General features: G+C 45.7%; 1 protein-coding gene across 5 annotated transcripts in view; it reads right to left on the bottom strand.

Moving 5' to 3' along the window:
• MARK3 (microtubule affinity regulating kinase 3) overlaps positions 1-15,196 on the bottom strand; it is a 93,703-nt gene that overhangs the window by 60,378 nt on the left and 18,129 nt on the right. For all 5 annotated transcript variants that reach the window (XM_073569924.1, XM_073569901.1, XM_073569911.1 and 2 more), the window contains exons 2-3: positions 13,384-13,575; positions 10,200-10,253 (exon numbers count right to left, since the gene is read on the bottom strand). In XM_073569924.1, the coding sequence (XP_073426025.1) occupies positions 10,200-10,253; positions 13,384-13,575 (246 nt within the window). The remainder of the gene's footprint in view (positions 1-10,199; positions 10,254-13,383; positions 13,576-15,196) is intronic.

Raw genomic sequence — 15,196 nt, 5'->3', positions numbered from 1 at the left:
TCTCAGTGCCGCTGTCAGACCCCTCTAGAAACGACATATATTTTTTTCGACAAAATAATGGAAACATCAACAAAAGTTAGTTTAATATGGTGTAGGTCCACCTTTTGCGGCGATTACAGCCTCAATTCTCCGAGGTATGGATTCATACAAGGTGTGAATTGTTTCCAAAGGAATTTTATCCCATTCTTCAGTTAAAACACCCTCCAGTTCTTTGAGCGACGATGGTGGCAGAAAGCGACGTCTAAGGCCTCTTTCACACTTTCGTTTTTGAAAAAAAACTATCCGCCATTTTTTTGGGCGGATCCGTTTTTTTTTCCCCATTGAGTTGCATTACTGGCGGATCTTGACGGATGGCCATCCGTTGGATCCGGTTTTCTGCGGATCTGCCAAATTTTTTTTTCGTCCACCGGCATGCCTGGACGGACCTTGCAACGTTATTTTTGTTGTAGGATCCGCATTTTCCAGGGCGCATGCCCGGAGAAAGGAAGTTAGGGAGAAAATTAACCCTGAAATCCATTCTAGCGGACGAAAAAATTCTCTCGCTCTCTCTCTCTGACTGCGGTTCCTTTAAAATTCTGCATTCAACGGATCCGTCAAAAAAACGGCCCGGTGGCATCCGTTTGCATCAGTTACAAACGGATCCACTTTCCGCCATTTTGGCGGATTTTAACTGACAAGAAAAAACGGAAGTGTGAAAGAGGCCTAACTTGAATCTCTAAAATTGACCATAAATGCTCAATAATGTTGAGGTCTGGGGATTGTGGGGGCCAGATGAGATGCTCATCTTCATTAGAATGCTCCTCGTGCCATGCTTTAACGATTCTTAGCTGTATGAATTGGTGCATTACCATCCTGAAAGATGGCGTTCCCCTCTGGGAACAGTGCTTGACCCGTAGGATGCACTTCGTCACCCAAAATGCCTAAATAATCTCGGCTGTTAATTCTTCCATGAAGGGATATCATTGGCCCGGTGGATCTCCACGAAATAGCACCCCAGATCATCACAGAACCTCCACCATGTTTTACTGTTGGGAGAAGGCAGTCTGGATGGAATGCTTCTTTCGGCTGTCTCCAAACGTACACTCGGCCGGAGGTCGGAAATAGGGTAAACGATGATTAGTCTGAGAAAATCAGATGTTTCCACTGCTCGAGGGACCAATTCTGGAGGTTTCTACACCACTCTAAACGCTTGGAAACATTTGTCATTGAGAGCAGCGGTTTTGAATTGCAGCTCTTCCGTGGAATCCAGATTTGTGCAGCTCTCAACGAACAGTTTGCGTGGAAACTGGGTTCTGTAGGTGTTCCTTGATCTCAGCAGTAATTTTCAGAGCCGTGGTCTTGTGATCCTCTCTCACAATTCGCTTTAGAGTCCGACGGTCTCTCTCAGTCAACTTCGACTTTCGGCCGGACCTGTGCTTTGCTGTGGACGTTTTTCCCTTCTTTCAAACGCAGTCATTACTTTGGAGACAGTACCTCTTGACACGCCAAGCATTTGGGCACTTTCTGTTACACTAGTGCCTGCCATACGAGCACCAACAATTTGGCCTCTTTGAAAATCCGAGAGGTCTGCCATTGGTATCAGGTCCTCATCAATGTTCTTACAACTCTGCAAAACAAACAGTTAATTTACATACACAAAAAAATCAACTACAAAACATTACCATATGTCATGGGGGGGGGGGGGGAGGTTGTGTATATATATATATATATATATATATATATATATATATATATATATTAAAAAAAATTCCCTCTAAATGAAGGGGTTCATTAAACGAAAGTTCTTTCTAGTCTCCATTTTATGTATCTTATGTCAATTGTTTGCATTTAGAGCTAAAGCTGTGGCCAAACCAAGAAGAGAGTGGTGGATTTCGCAGCAGTTTGGGTGTATGTTAGGAAAAAAATAAATTTTTCAGATGATTAACAAACACATTATGCCATTGATGATTCTGATTTTTTTTTTCATACGTGCCCAAACAAACAGTTTTTCAGAAGACTACGAATGTTTGCTGCAAAAAGAAAAAAAAAAAAAAGTCGAGGATTAAAGTAGCATCCCGTCTTTACATTGATCCACGCCTTGATTTTCCACATTGCCTCACTTCCTGCAGTGTCCTGCGCTCTGAAAAATCCACTGTCAGGCAGTATTAGATCCACAGCTTATAAAACATTTAAGGCAATAAAGACTACGAGCTGCAGATAAGTGCCTACAAAGGGATCATTAAAAGCTTCCAGTGCTGGCTGTCTCCAGCATGATTGCAGCCATCTGCTCTTCCCCTATAACCAGGTTGGGAAAAAAAACAAATCTTAGGGCCCCGTCACACATCGCGACTCACCAGTGATCCCGACAACTATATGAACTTGTCAGTATCGCTGGTGAGCTGCCAAACAGGCAGCTTCACCAGCGATCAGTACCAGCGACGACGAGCGCGTCGCTGTGTACCTTAGATACCAGCGCGCTGATGCAGGGAGCTGGTAACCAAGGTAAACATCGGGTTTCTAAGCGCCGCGCGGCACTTAGAAACTCACCGTTTACCTTGGTTACCAGCTCCCTGCACCAGCGCGCTGGTATCTAAGGTACACAGAGGGTTTCTAAGTGCCACGCGGCGCTTAGAAACCTGCTGTTTACCTTGGTTACCAGCTCCCTGCACCAGCGCGCTGGTATCCAAGTAACACTGCGGGTTTCTAAGCGGTGCTTAGAAACCCGCTGTTTACCTTGGATACGAGCTTGGAGCTCGCTGATCGATGGTCTCCCACCTGCCAAACGCAGCGATGTGTGCTGGCCAGCGGGAGACCAATGATCAAAAAAAAAAGTCCAGGGCATTCGAGCACGATTAGCGATACCCAGCAGGGGGGCCGGTCGCTGGTCAGTGTCACACACAGCGATATCGCTGGTGAGATCGCTGTTGCGTCACAAAACTTGTAACTCAGCAGCGACCTCGTTAGCGATCTCGCTGTGTGTGATGGGGGCTCTAGGCGTCAATTTGACCCAAGGAGCCAATATGATGGTTTTAGTAGCCAAAGCAGCTATAGGGTCTTCAACAGACTAAACATGCAAAAAAAGAAGAAAAAAAAATCTGATGCCGATGGGAAACATTAGCTCCTGGGATTTATCCAGAGAAAGCTGTGTATTCTGGTGGGTCCAGTCGGTAGGATCGTCATCAATCCCAAGAACAGGGGCTCCAAAATGCCCTGTTAGAATGGAGCGCTGGACTCCTATAGTTCACCTTCTCTTTATTCTAAAAGGGAATTTCTAAACTTTGTTTTTTGGATCAGTGGAGGGGGGAGTGGGTCTCTGCGGTCAGACCCCCAAGCAAGCGGCGAGTTAACACTTATCCAGAGTGAAAACTATCCGGATGGATCAAAACTTTTCAGTCTCAATATCTTCATCTACTTACAGCAAGCAGAGAGGGTGAAAACGGATATTATGGTATGTTTGCAGAAACGTTTTAAAGGACTTAATTTGGATTGAAACATAATAAGACTGGAAACATCCTTAATTCTTTATGGTACATTTACACAGGCGAAATCAGCATCATATGGTGCAAATTTCAGTGTGGATTCAGTGGCAAAAAATCTGCACATTTACAGTAGATTTCACCCTTTATGTTGCAAAAAGGCAAAGAAAAAAAAATTGCATGTGAAGTCCACAGCCACGGTGAATATACCGGGCAGTTTTAATAACGATGAGATTTCATAACGTTTTAGGCTAGGTTCACATTGCGTTAACACAGTCCGTTCAACGCATAGCATTGACTGGCTGCGTTAACACTATAGCATAACGCGATATGCATTATGCTATACCGCTAGCGCAGATGCTTTATCTGTGCTAGTGGTGGCGGAGCCTTAGACGCTGCAGCCCGCGTCTGAGGCTCCGTCACTGAATGACGGCACATCAAGAACGTTTTACGGCATGCGTCACACCCGACAATGGAGGGCAATGGCAGCGTTAACGGACTGTCGCTACACCGCATTATGCCGTGGTGTAACGCAGTCCATCTAACGGACTGCCGAGACGCAATGTGAACCCAGCCTTAAGGCCCTTTTACATTTAGCGATGCACCAGCGATCCGACCAGCGATCCCACCCGGTCAGGATCGCTGGTGCATCGCTAAATGATCGCTAGTGAGCTTTCATACAGAAAGATCTCACAGCGATGCAGCAGCGACGCAGCGCACGATACTTACCATTCACACACAGCGATGAAGACGCCCTCCCGCCCGCGTCCAGCGTCGCTCGTCGTCTCAGCAGGAAGCGCCCGACGAGAAATGGAGCCGGACATTCTCGCGCGATCAGCGATGGACAGCGGGGGAGCCGGTCGCTGGTAAGTATCACACATAGCGATATCGCTAGCAATATCGCTATAACGTCACAAAACCAGTGACGTTTTAGCGATATTGCTAGCGATATCGCTTAGTGTAAAACCCCCTAATATTCACAGTATTAACAGATGGGAAAATCCACCGTGAACTCGATCCTGAATGAAGATATGCTTAAAGTCCAAAGTCATTTTCTGTGGATGGTTGCGCTGTTTGCATATGAACTGAGCTAATGACCCGTTACCGACCTAGACAGGGGCTTCTTCAGAGTCAGATTTAATGAAACCACGCAAAGCCCACCAGAGCATTTACTCACAATAGATTGTCTCTAACAGATAAAGGCTGACATAACGACCTTCACAGAAGCAGCGTCTACCAAGAAGCCATTGAATGCATTGTTAAACACTTGCACACAATAGACCTTTAAATACTGCTATCAACTTTACTCCCAAAACCGCCCTTGTGCCACCCTTTACCAGACCTTCAGCGAAAGGCACAGACGGGATCAAACTTGCAGCAGGAAGTGGTTGTGCCCGTCGCCAAACACTGGAGAAACAGGAGATTAATCCGGGGCACTGCTGACTGGGCAGAACACTGCGGCACTAATTATCTGCCAGCGCTCTGTAGCTGGTCGTGCAGACCGGATCACGCGCCACATGGTGCTCAGAGCAATGTGCACAAAGCTACAACATGTGAGGTTAGATGACAAAGCATATGGTGCCCCAGCGAGCCGCAGGTTGTGTCTGCCTCCGACAAGTCACTCCAATGGTATTTCTGTTGGGTTTGCTTTATGTTCGATGTATCCATATCTCCTGCCGTGCCCAATAAAAAAAAAAAAAAAACAACCGAGGCCTAATGTGCTGCTATAATACCCACCAAAATACAATGTGTGTACACTTAAAGGGGCCATAACAAACCTTTATCACCTTTCTACAGGAGACATAAATGTATGATCTCTGGGGGCTTCTGTTACCAAGAACCGGATCCAAATTCCTCTGAACGGTACTGAGCATGTGCGACCACTAACTGTGCAGACCAGAGTGGTTGCACATGCGCAACACTGCTCCTTGCATACAGGAGACTTTGGGACTTCTGGTTTCACGATTGGTGGAGCCCCAATGATCATTTATCTATCTGGTGGATAATAGATTAGCGAGACAACCCCTTTAAAAAATACAAAAAGCCCTTAATATATGGCTACTGATACTACATATATTAGACAGTTGTGGACTGAATGTCTTACAACCAGACAGCTGTCTCCTGACTCCCTGATACACGAGAGACTCCCGTGCTCTCTACGAGAGGGCCGATGTCGACTCCTGTGGCAATGGTTAATCTACCGGCTGCTGGATTTGCAATGGTCCGGATCCTTCATCCCAGACATTAGCGGGGGGGGGGGGGGGGGGTTGTAAGAGCTGGGAGATTCCCATACATTTACTCAGGTGATCTCACTACGTTTGGACGACTTTAGTCTTATGTGCATGGGACTAAACAGGGAGCATCTCCTTTATAAAGGATGTGTATTCCTGGCTGGAGACGAGTTAAGTTTCAGAATTATTAAAGTCAAGAAGGGGGCAAAAAAAAAAAAAGTTCAGACTCTGCAGTTTAGAAGAAAGATGAATGTCCCAGGATCGGTGGCACTAAAGCATGAACAGGACTTTTGCCCCAGAACGGCATTCCTGTCCCCTCCCCCTCTGTCCCATTCTTACAGATCTCTCCAGGCCGAAGTGACAGCAGGATAACAGGAGCCAGAGGAAACTGCTTCTTACGGGAACAGTTCTTCCTACCTTCCTCCATGGGGATGGGAAAGACAGCTGACTGCTGACCCCATATGTGACTGCTGTGCTGTGTGACGCTTCACGTCTAGGCAACCGCTGCAAGAATAGAAAAATGCTTTTCTTTGTAGGGACTTGCAAGTAGGCGCGATCTACGGGCCAAGGACGCTGAAAGCCTCATTGTGCATCACATTACTGTGTGCAGGCCGGCATATAGTGGAGAAAGACAATGTTGTCCGCTAGTAATCGAGACATTTCAGATTTTAAGTAAAAAGATTGATCGAGCCACTCTGCAGCGCAAACGTCAATATGTTGCAGACATTGCCTACTCAATATGTCACACATCCCTTTAAAGAAGGGCAGTGTGTGTGTGTGTGGTGGGGGGTGGGGGGGTCTGGTAGAGGAGACCTAATGTCAGCAAGTGCCATTACAGTGGGGCTCAGCTGCTCGGATTTGGGAGCTCTTACTCCTTAAACAGGAATGAAAAATATCTGATCACGATCCTGGGAATGGGGGCCCGAAGCCCCCTACGTGAATGGAGCAAGTGCGTCCACCACTCTGATACAATGTGAATAGAGAAATGGGTGCACATGCTCAGAACAGCCCCAATCACACAGGAGACCCCTTTATTGTGATCAGGATATATTGCACTTTAATGGGACAGCCACTTTAAGTTGGGAAACTTTGGAAAAGGAGGATCATTTATGGAGACTGTTCCCAGGGAAGAAGTTACAGGGAAGGTTTTACTCCATTGTTCCCAGTTAGAGAAACTACCTCTGTCAGCCAACCTCTGACATCTATGGCCTGCAGAGAGCACTCTATCAGGTGTTGGCCATGCCATCAGCACATCCTTGTGAAGCACATTAGGGTTCACTAGTTCATCTAGATAAGTGCTTGGCTCCCTGCTGCCACGGGTAGCACAATCCCACCAGGTTCTTAGGCCGAGGATTTCCTGGGACATGAGGCAGGTGTGAAATGATGGCATTGCACCAGACTCCAGGAACTCCACAGGTCAAATCACATGCAACGTTTGGCCAACTCCATGTCCTTTTTTTTTTTTTTTTTTAGTCAGTTCACTTGTCACTAATGATCCACTGCAGAATTTGGGAACTTGTTTGATTTATAGGATTGACAAGTGATAAGAAAAACAAAAAAGAAGTCTCTAGCTGTGGTTGCTGCCTGGCCCGAAGGAGTTCATCCACACAAGCCAATTTCCAAACCATTTAGGCCCCTGTGTACCCAGATGTGTCACCAAACAATAAAAGGTACTGTCACACTAAGCGATATCACTAGCAATGTCGCTATAACTTGTGACGTAGCAGCGATATTGCTAGCGATATCGCTATGTCTGATACTTACCTACGACCCGCTCCCCCGCTGGTTATCGCTGATCGCGCTAGAACATCCAGGACTGTTTTTCGTCCTCAGCTTCCTGCGGCGCTTCCTGTGGAGCGACGAGCGTGGAGCCAGGCGGGAGGACGCAGGATCGCCTAGTGTGACTGGTAAGTAGCGACCCCTGTCCCCAGCGATGTCGCTGGTGAGATCTGCCTGTGTGGCAGCTCACTAGCGACCACTTAGCGATGTACCAGCGATCCTGACCACGTCATATCGCTGGTCGGGATCGCTGGTACATCGCTAAGTGTGACAGTACCTTAAGACGGAACATTTTCTTTCCCATCGGGCTCTGTTCACACTTTATGCGTTGTGTCAGCACCAAGAAAGCTACTGGAGCACCTGCCCAACATGTCCACAAGGGTCATGAATACCATGGAATCTATAGAGCGTTTGACATATGCAAGACAAGCGAGAACATCTAGATCAGTGATAATCTGACTCCCAAGACCCCCATCTATTGCCAGGAATGCAGACTTCTGTACCGTGTCTTCAATTGCAGCGAGGCGCCCATGCTTTACTGCCTCTCCATTCATTCTCTATTGAATTAGCGGAGGTCTCGGGCACTGGATTCTGCCATTTATCTCCCCCACAGAGAATGAATGGAGTAACAGTTGAGCATGAGAACCTTCACTCCATCCAAACGGAGAGCATTTTTCCCCCCAATACCAGCTATGGTTGGGAGTACAAGCGAGTGGACTCCCACAGATTTACACATTACATATACAATCCCGTGTCACGATTTCACTACTTAAAAGTGCACACAATGGAGGAGATAATCAAAAAGTGTCTACTAGAAAAACTGGCTTCACTTCCAATAGCAACCAAGCAAAGCTCATCCTTCACTGCTCTGGTAGAATGAAAGCTGCACTCTGGTTGCTATGGGAAATCATTCCAGTTTTGCTATTAGACATTTTTTGATTATCTCCCCCCCCCCCCCCAATGGGTCAGAATAAGCTTAAAATGGAAGAGAAATCCAGAGCAGTGGAGTGAAGGGGGATTCGTTGATTGCTGTGGCTACAGATCTGGGTGCGTCGAGAAAGGCAATTTACCAGCTGAAGCGGTCGGCAGCGTCACTGCCTCCTGGGATGGTACAGCAGAGGAAGACGTGCTCTGGCGCACCCAAGACCCCACCAAGGACTGATAGGCTTGTGAAGCTATGTCAAATACTTCTATAACCACCACCGACCTCAAAACCAAGTCCCCTGCGCTCCTCCGGGACATGGCAACTAGGAAAAAAGTCGTCACCACCTGCCGAAGGACCAGGGCCTACCAAGTTGTCATGCCGCAAAGAAGCCCCCACTAACCGCAGTGATGGAGAGGAAAAGGCAACTTCTGTAAGAAACATCGAGATCGGGCATCTGAGAAGTGGAAGAAAGTGATGTTTAGTGATGATCACTTTAGGGCTGGTCAGAGGAGGGTCGCTGAGTGCGGTGTCAGCGTACGGCGTCATGGTATAATCCGAAATATACGGTGTGATGTGCGGGGTGCAGCCAGTGAACACATGGGCTGGGCAGGTTTGTAAATATGAAAGCAAACAGTTATATTAATGTTTGGATGAACATTTGCATCATTTTGGGTTATTCATCAGTGCGATTACTTACACATGATGGCGCCCATGCCAACAAAGCCGAGGCCGTGACAACGTTTCTCAATGACCAGAACAGTAACATTTTAGAGTGGACGGGTAATCCCCCGACCTTAACCCCATAGAAAGTGTTGGCCGACACCATCAGCGACCAAAAGGAGGCGCCGAAGACACTGCGGGTCACCACGTACTCCACCAGCCGTGCCGAATCCACGCCTAAACGACTGCAGACGGTGATAGAATGTAAGGGTGACATGGCAAAATACTAAATTGTAACCAAATATCCACAATAAAAACACTTGAATGTTAACATTTTGTGGTTTAGTTGAGCTTGTAAAGATTTTTTTTGCCAGCACTGTACTTTCTGGGTAGGTGACATCTCTGACAAGAACATCTTTTTAAATTTTTATAGTTTAATATGCTTCCCTATATTTAGGAACACAGCAATTTTGAAGAAAAAGGACACAGCACATTTTTTTTCCCAATGACCACTGTATGCCGATACAACAGACTATCATGGAATGTGTGTCTGGGAGTTCTCCCAAATTGCTCAAAAAAGGAAAGGTCAAGTCCTGAAAGTCTTGAAGGCAGAAAAGGAAAAACCAATCTGCTTTCTTCTAAAAGCAGCGCCACTCCTGGCCACATGTGGTATTGCAGCTTAGTGCCACTGAAATGAATGATGCTCAGTTGCAGTACCGCACATAACCCGTAAACAGGGGAGAAGCTCTAAATGAAAGAAAGCTGCTATCTAATAATAGACATTGCCTTTAAGACAAAACTTGGTCGATTTACTTTATCTATTGCAGTTAATGAAATTCTCCATGGACATCAGAAGAGAAGTCTTTGCCTGGCGGAACCTTACTCCCCAGGTATCAGACTTGGATAGCATCTTTTATGGGGACGTCTCGGTGGTACAGTGGTGTGAGGCTAGGGGGCACTGGCCCTGCTAACATCTTCCGCACCCTGATCTCTTATACATGACAAGTGCTCAGTGCCTTTCACACACAGGACGCCCCCGCATAGAAGTCACCTTGCTCTGCCGTCCTGGATTATAAGACAAAGCAGCTAAACAAAACCTGTGCCAACTTGTAAGCCGAAAGCCCGGTAAGTAACAGACACAAACCTTACCTTTTGCAGACTGGTCGGATTTAGCTGAGTTTTGTCAATTATTTTTATTGCAACCTGGAAAAAAGGGAGAAAACAAAGTTTAATAGTTTGTAAATCTGTGCATCCAGTACGGAATGTGGCTGGCACTCCTGTGCACAAGGGGCACCTGGACCCTAGCACATAACCCAATACCGGATCACTTACCAGGGCGCAATGTTACTTGGATGCAATTTAAAGCATAATCTATGGAAGTCAAACTATAGCCAAGGAGCCTGGCTGCAGATCACAACCACATGGGGGCACGGCGGGGGGCCGTCAGCAAGTCAGATAAACTGATTTCTATAGGAAAATTGGATATGATGCCCCCAAACGAATGGCTTATAAATGCATCTGAACTTTTAAGGATTTTTTTTCTCTTGTAGCCCCTTGTTCAGCACTTTTGACAGATGGGAGTATAGATCTTAGAGACCCCACCTATTCACTCAAACCAGTAGTGCGTGCAGGGGGGCACCTGACCCTAAAGACTTTCTATTGTGTGGTGGTGTCACAGAGGAACATGCATGAGAGATGGCACTAGCTTGGTAGTGGTGCCACAGAGGAACATGCATTGACATGGCAGGTTGGCAGTGGTGCCACAGAGGAGCCAATTTCCCTACATTACTCACCAATTCCAGGTGGTTAAATTTGCCACCAAAGATTCAATGCATTTAAGATCTCGTCAATACACAACCGTTTTACACAGTGGGTACAGAAAGTATTCCGACCTCTTTAAAATTTTCACTGTTTCATTGCAGCCATTTGGTAAATTCAAAAAGTTCATTTTTTTCTCATTAATGTACACTCTGCACCCCATCTTGACTGAAAAAAAAACAAATTTAGAAATTGATGCAAATTTATTAAAAAAGAAAAAAACTGAAATATCACATGGTCATAAGTATTCAGACCCTTTGCTCAGACACTCATATTTAAGTCACATGCTGTCCATTTCCTTGTGATCCTCCTTGAGATGGTTCTACTCCTTCATTGGAGTCCAACTGTGTTTAATTAAACTGATATGATTATTTGTAAAGGCACACACCTGTCTATATAAGACCTCACAGGGCACAATGCATGTCAGGCCAAATGAGAATCATGAGGTCAAAGGAACTGGCCAAGGAGCTCAGAGAGAATTGTGGCAAGGTACAGATCTGGCCAAGGTTAAAAAAGAATTTCTGCAGTACTCAAGGTTCCTAAGAGCACAGTGGCCTCCATAATCCTTAAATGGAAGAAGTATGGGACCACCTGAAGTCTTCATAGACCTGGCGGTCCAGCCAAACTGAGCAATCGTGGGAGAAGAGCCTTAGTGAGAGAGGTAAAGAAGAAACCCAAGATCACTGTGGCTGTGCTCCACAGGTGCAGTAGGGAGATGGGAGAAAGTTCCACAAAGTCAGCTATCACCGCAGCCCTCCACCAGTTGGGCCTTTATGGCAGAGTGGCCCGAGAGAAGCCTCTTCTCAGTGCAAGACATAAAAGCCCACATAGAGCTTGCTAAAAAAATACAGACTATTAGAAATAAGATTCTCTGGGTCTGATGAGACGAAGATAGAACTTTTTGGTGATAATTCTAAGCGGTATGTGTGGAGAAAACCAGGCACTGCTCATCACCTGCCCAATACAATCCCAACAGTGAAATATGGTGGTGGCAGCATCATGCTATTGGGTTGTTTTTCAGCTGCAGGGACAGGACGACTGGTTGCAATTGAAGGAAACATGAATGTGGCCAAGTACAGAGATATCCTGGTTGAAAACCTCTTCCAGAGTGCTCTGGACCTCAGACTTGGCGGAAGGTTCACCTTCCAACAAGAAAATGACTGAAGCACACAGCTAAAATAACAAAGGCGTGGCTTTAGAACAACTCTTTGACCATTCTTGACTGGCCCAGCCAGAGCCCTGACCTAACCCAATTGAGTATCTCTGGAGAGACCTGAAAATGGCTGTCCACCATTGTTCACCACCCAGCCTGATGGAACTGGAGAGGATCTGCAAGGAAGAATAGCAGAGGATCATCCAAGTGTGAACTTGTTGCATCATTTCCCAAGACGACTCATGGCTGTACTAGCTCAAAAGAGTGCTTCCACTCAATCCTGAGCAAAGGGTCTGAATACTTATGACAATGTGATATTTGGGTTTTTTTTTTAAATTTGAAAAAAAATTTCTACATTTGTTTTTTTTTCTGCTAAGATGGGGTGCAGAGTGTACATCAATGAGAAAAAAAAAAATGAACTTTTTTGAACTTACCAAATGGCTGCATTGAAACAAAGTGAAAAATGTCAATGGGTCTGAATACTTTCCATACACACTGTAAGGCTGGAAAGCTATTGCACCGTTTAAGAGTCTAGTTTTGCCCTAAATTTAGAATGTCCACATGGTTAGACAGGTTTTTGGTTCCCTGGATGACAAAAGCGAACATTCAGCAACTCACAAGAAGCTTGGCACGACTGGTTCCCAGGTTGTTCTGCAATGGGCGAACCTGCACAAACCAGTAAAGAAGGCAAACCTGTACTAACCCTTAAGAGCGACTGCACGCGCATTCTAGGGTGCATTCACTTTTGGACACAAAGCCCTATCATATTAGTTTTTTTGTTTGGGGGGGGGGGGGGGGGGGGGGAGTGATGATCATTTAAGAAGTATAGCTGTGTATTAAGATATGTGGCTGCCAATCAGCTGTAAAGTCCCGGATCTTTCGTGGAAAATGAGAATAACCAATTATCTGGGTACTCCAGTGCGAGGTCCATACATACAGAAGATCAAACTCCATGAAACTACTTCATCTTGAAGAGATAATAACCCCAAAGATTCTGGGACCCCACAAAACTGCTCTTTGTATAAACCATAAACAGAAATTAGTACATTTGCAGCTAAGTATTACCCTAAATGTGCCCTGCTCCTAATGATCAGATATGTGAATGAAAATACAAGGTTATCTGAATTTGTGCATAAAGTCTTCCTGTGACCTTTTCCTGCAAACATGCAGATTGTGTAGTGGAGCGCGCAGAAGCACAGATTTCCAGCGGAGCGCTTTAGTGAATACACAATGAGGTCTCGGAACGATAGGCGAGCCTTAACATTCCAGCACACGGTGACATTGACATACGCAGGCGCTCTCCTGAGCCTTATGTAACAGGCCGAAGAGTGAATGGAGCACGTAGTGATCCCATAGACTCACCTCTCTGCCGGTGAGAATATGCCGAGCCAGTTTTACTTTTGCAAAGTTTCCTTTGCCAATTGTTTTTAGAAGTCTGTAGTTTCCAATATGCGGCTGCTCATCAGCACAAGAAGCTATTGAGTTCCTGTTTCGGGCTCCGGAACGGCCAGGACGGGACGGGACATCTTGCCGCCCATCTCCATGAGACGTATGCTGCAGCGAGAAAGAAATAATAATAATAATAATAATAATAATAATATAAATATATGGGCTATGCCCACCATGCGGGAAGTTAAGCGTCTCATGTGCGGTTGGTACCCACAGTGTGGAGGAGAGGAGACTGTCCTCCAGGCCCTGGGTACCATCCCCCTGTAAAAAAAAAAAAATAAAAAATAGGGGTATATTTACCTTCCGATGTCCCGCGCTGCATTCCCGGCCTAGCGTTCCCAGTAATGCCTTGCGGCAAGGCCCTGTAATGACGTGGTCTCGCGAGATCGCTATAGCAACGGGAGACTACGTCATCACAGGTCTCGCAAGGCATTACTGGGAACGCTGTGGCCCGGGAATGCAGCGCGGGACGCCGGAAGGTAAATATACCCCGATTTTTTTTATTTTTTTTTAGCATTTTAACATTCTATCTTTTACTATTGATGCCGCATAGGCAGCCTCAATAGTAAAAACCTGGTCACACTCGTCAAACACTATGTTTGACGAGTGTGACCAACCTGTCAATCACTTTCCAAGCGATGCTTCAAATCGCTTGGAAAGTGCTTGAATATCGCACGCGAAAATCGCGATCATAATCTCGGTAAAATCGCGGTGAAATTGCGTGGAAAAAAACGCGCGATTTCTGGGAAGGAGTCCGGTTTTTAGTGAGCGTTTTAAAACGCTATGTGGGCACATAGCCTTAAAGTTTGCAACAAGCCACCTGGGAGACACACCAAACTTGTGGAAGAAGGTGTTCTGGTCAGATGAAACCAAAGTCGAACTTTTAGGCAACAATGCTAAACGATATGTTTAGCGTAAAGGCAACACAGCATCCCCACTGTCAAACATAGTGGTGGCAGCATCATGGTTTGGGCCTGCTTTTCTTCAGCAGGCACAGGGAAGACGGTTAATATTGATAGGAAGATGGATGGAGCCAAATACAGGACCATTCTTGAAGAAAACCTGTTGGAGTCTGCAAAAGACCTGAGACTGGGACAGAGATTTGTCTTCCAACAAGACAATGATCCCAAATATAAAGCAAAATCTTCAATGGAATGGTTCACAAATAAACGTATCCAGGTGTTAGAATGGCCAAGTCAAAGTCCAGACCTGAATCCAAACGAGAATCTGTGGAAAGAGCTGAAAACTGCTGTTCACAAACGATCTCCATCCAACCTCACTGAGCTCGAGCTGTTTACCAAAGAAGAATAGGCAAGAATTTCAGTCTCTCGATGTACAAAACTGATAGAGACATATCCCAAGCGACTTGCAGCTGTAATCGCAGCAAAGTATTTAGCTAAAGGGGCCGAATAATATTGCACACCCCACTTTTGAGTTTTTGAATTTCAACAAAAATTTAAAAATAACCAATAAATTTCGTTCAACTTCACAATTGTGTCCCACTTGTTGTTGATTCTTCACCAAAAATTTACATTTGGTATCTTTATGTTTGAAGCATGATATGTGGAAAAAGGTTGAAAAGTTCAAGGGAGCCGAATACTTTCGCAAGGCACTGTATATAAGGCTGGCTTTACATTTGCGTTTGGAAGATCTGCGGTCTGCAGAATTCCTCCGTGAAGCTCCGCCCACGGCCGCACCTCCTCCAGTCAGTCACATAATTCTACAT

This window comes from Dendrobates tinctorius, unplaced genomic scaffold (genome assembly GCF_039654945.1).
Source record: "Dendrobates tinctorius isolate UK_male_01 unplaced genomic scaffold, ASM3965494v1 ptg000006l, whole genome shotgun sequence".
Classification (NCBI taxonomy): Eukaryota; Metazoa; Chordata; class Amphibia; order Anura; family Dendrobatidae; genus Dendrobates; species Dendrobates tinctorius.
Note: the sequence above shows the minus strand (reverse complement) of the source record. Positions and strands in the feature narration are given on the sequence as shown.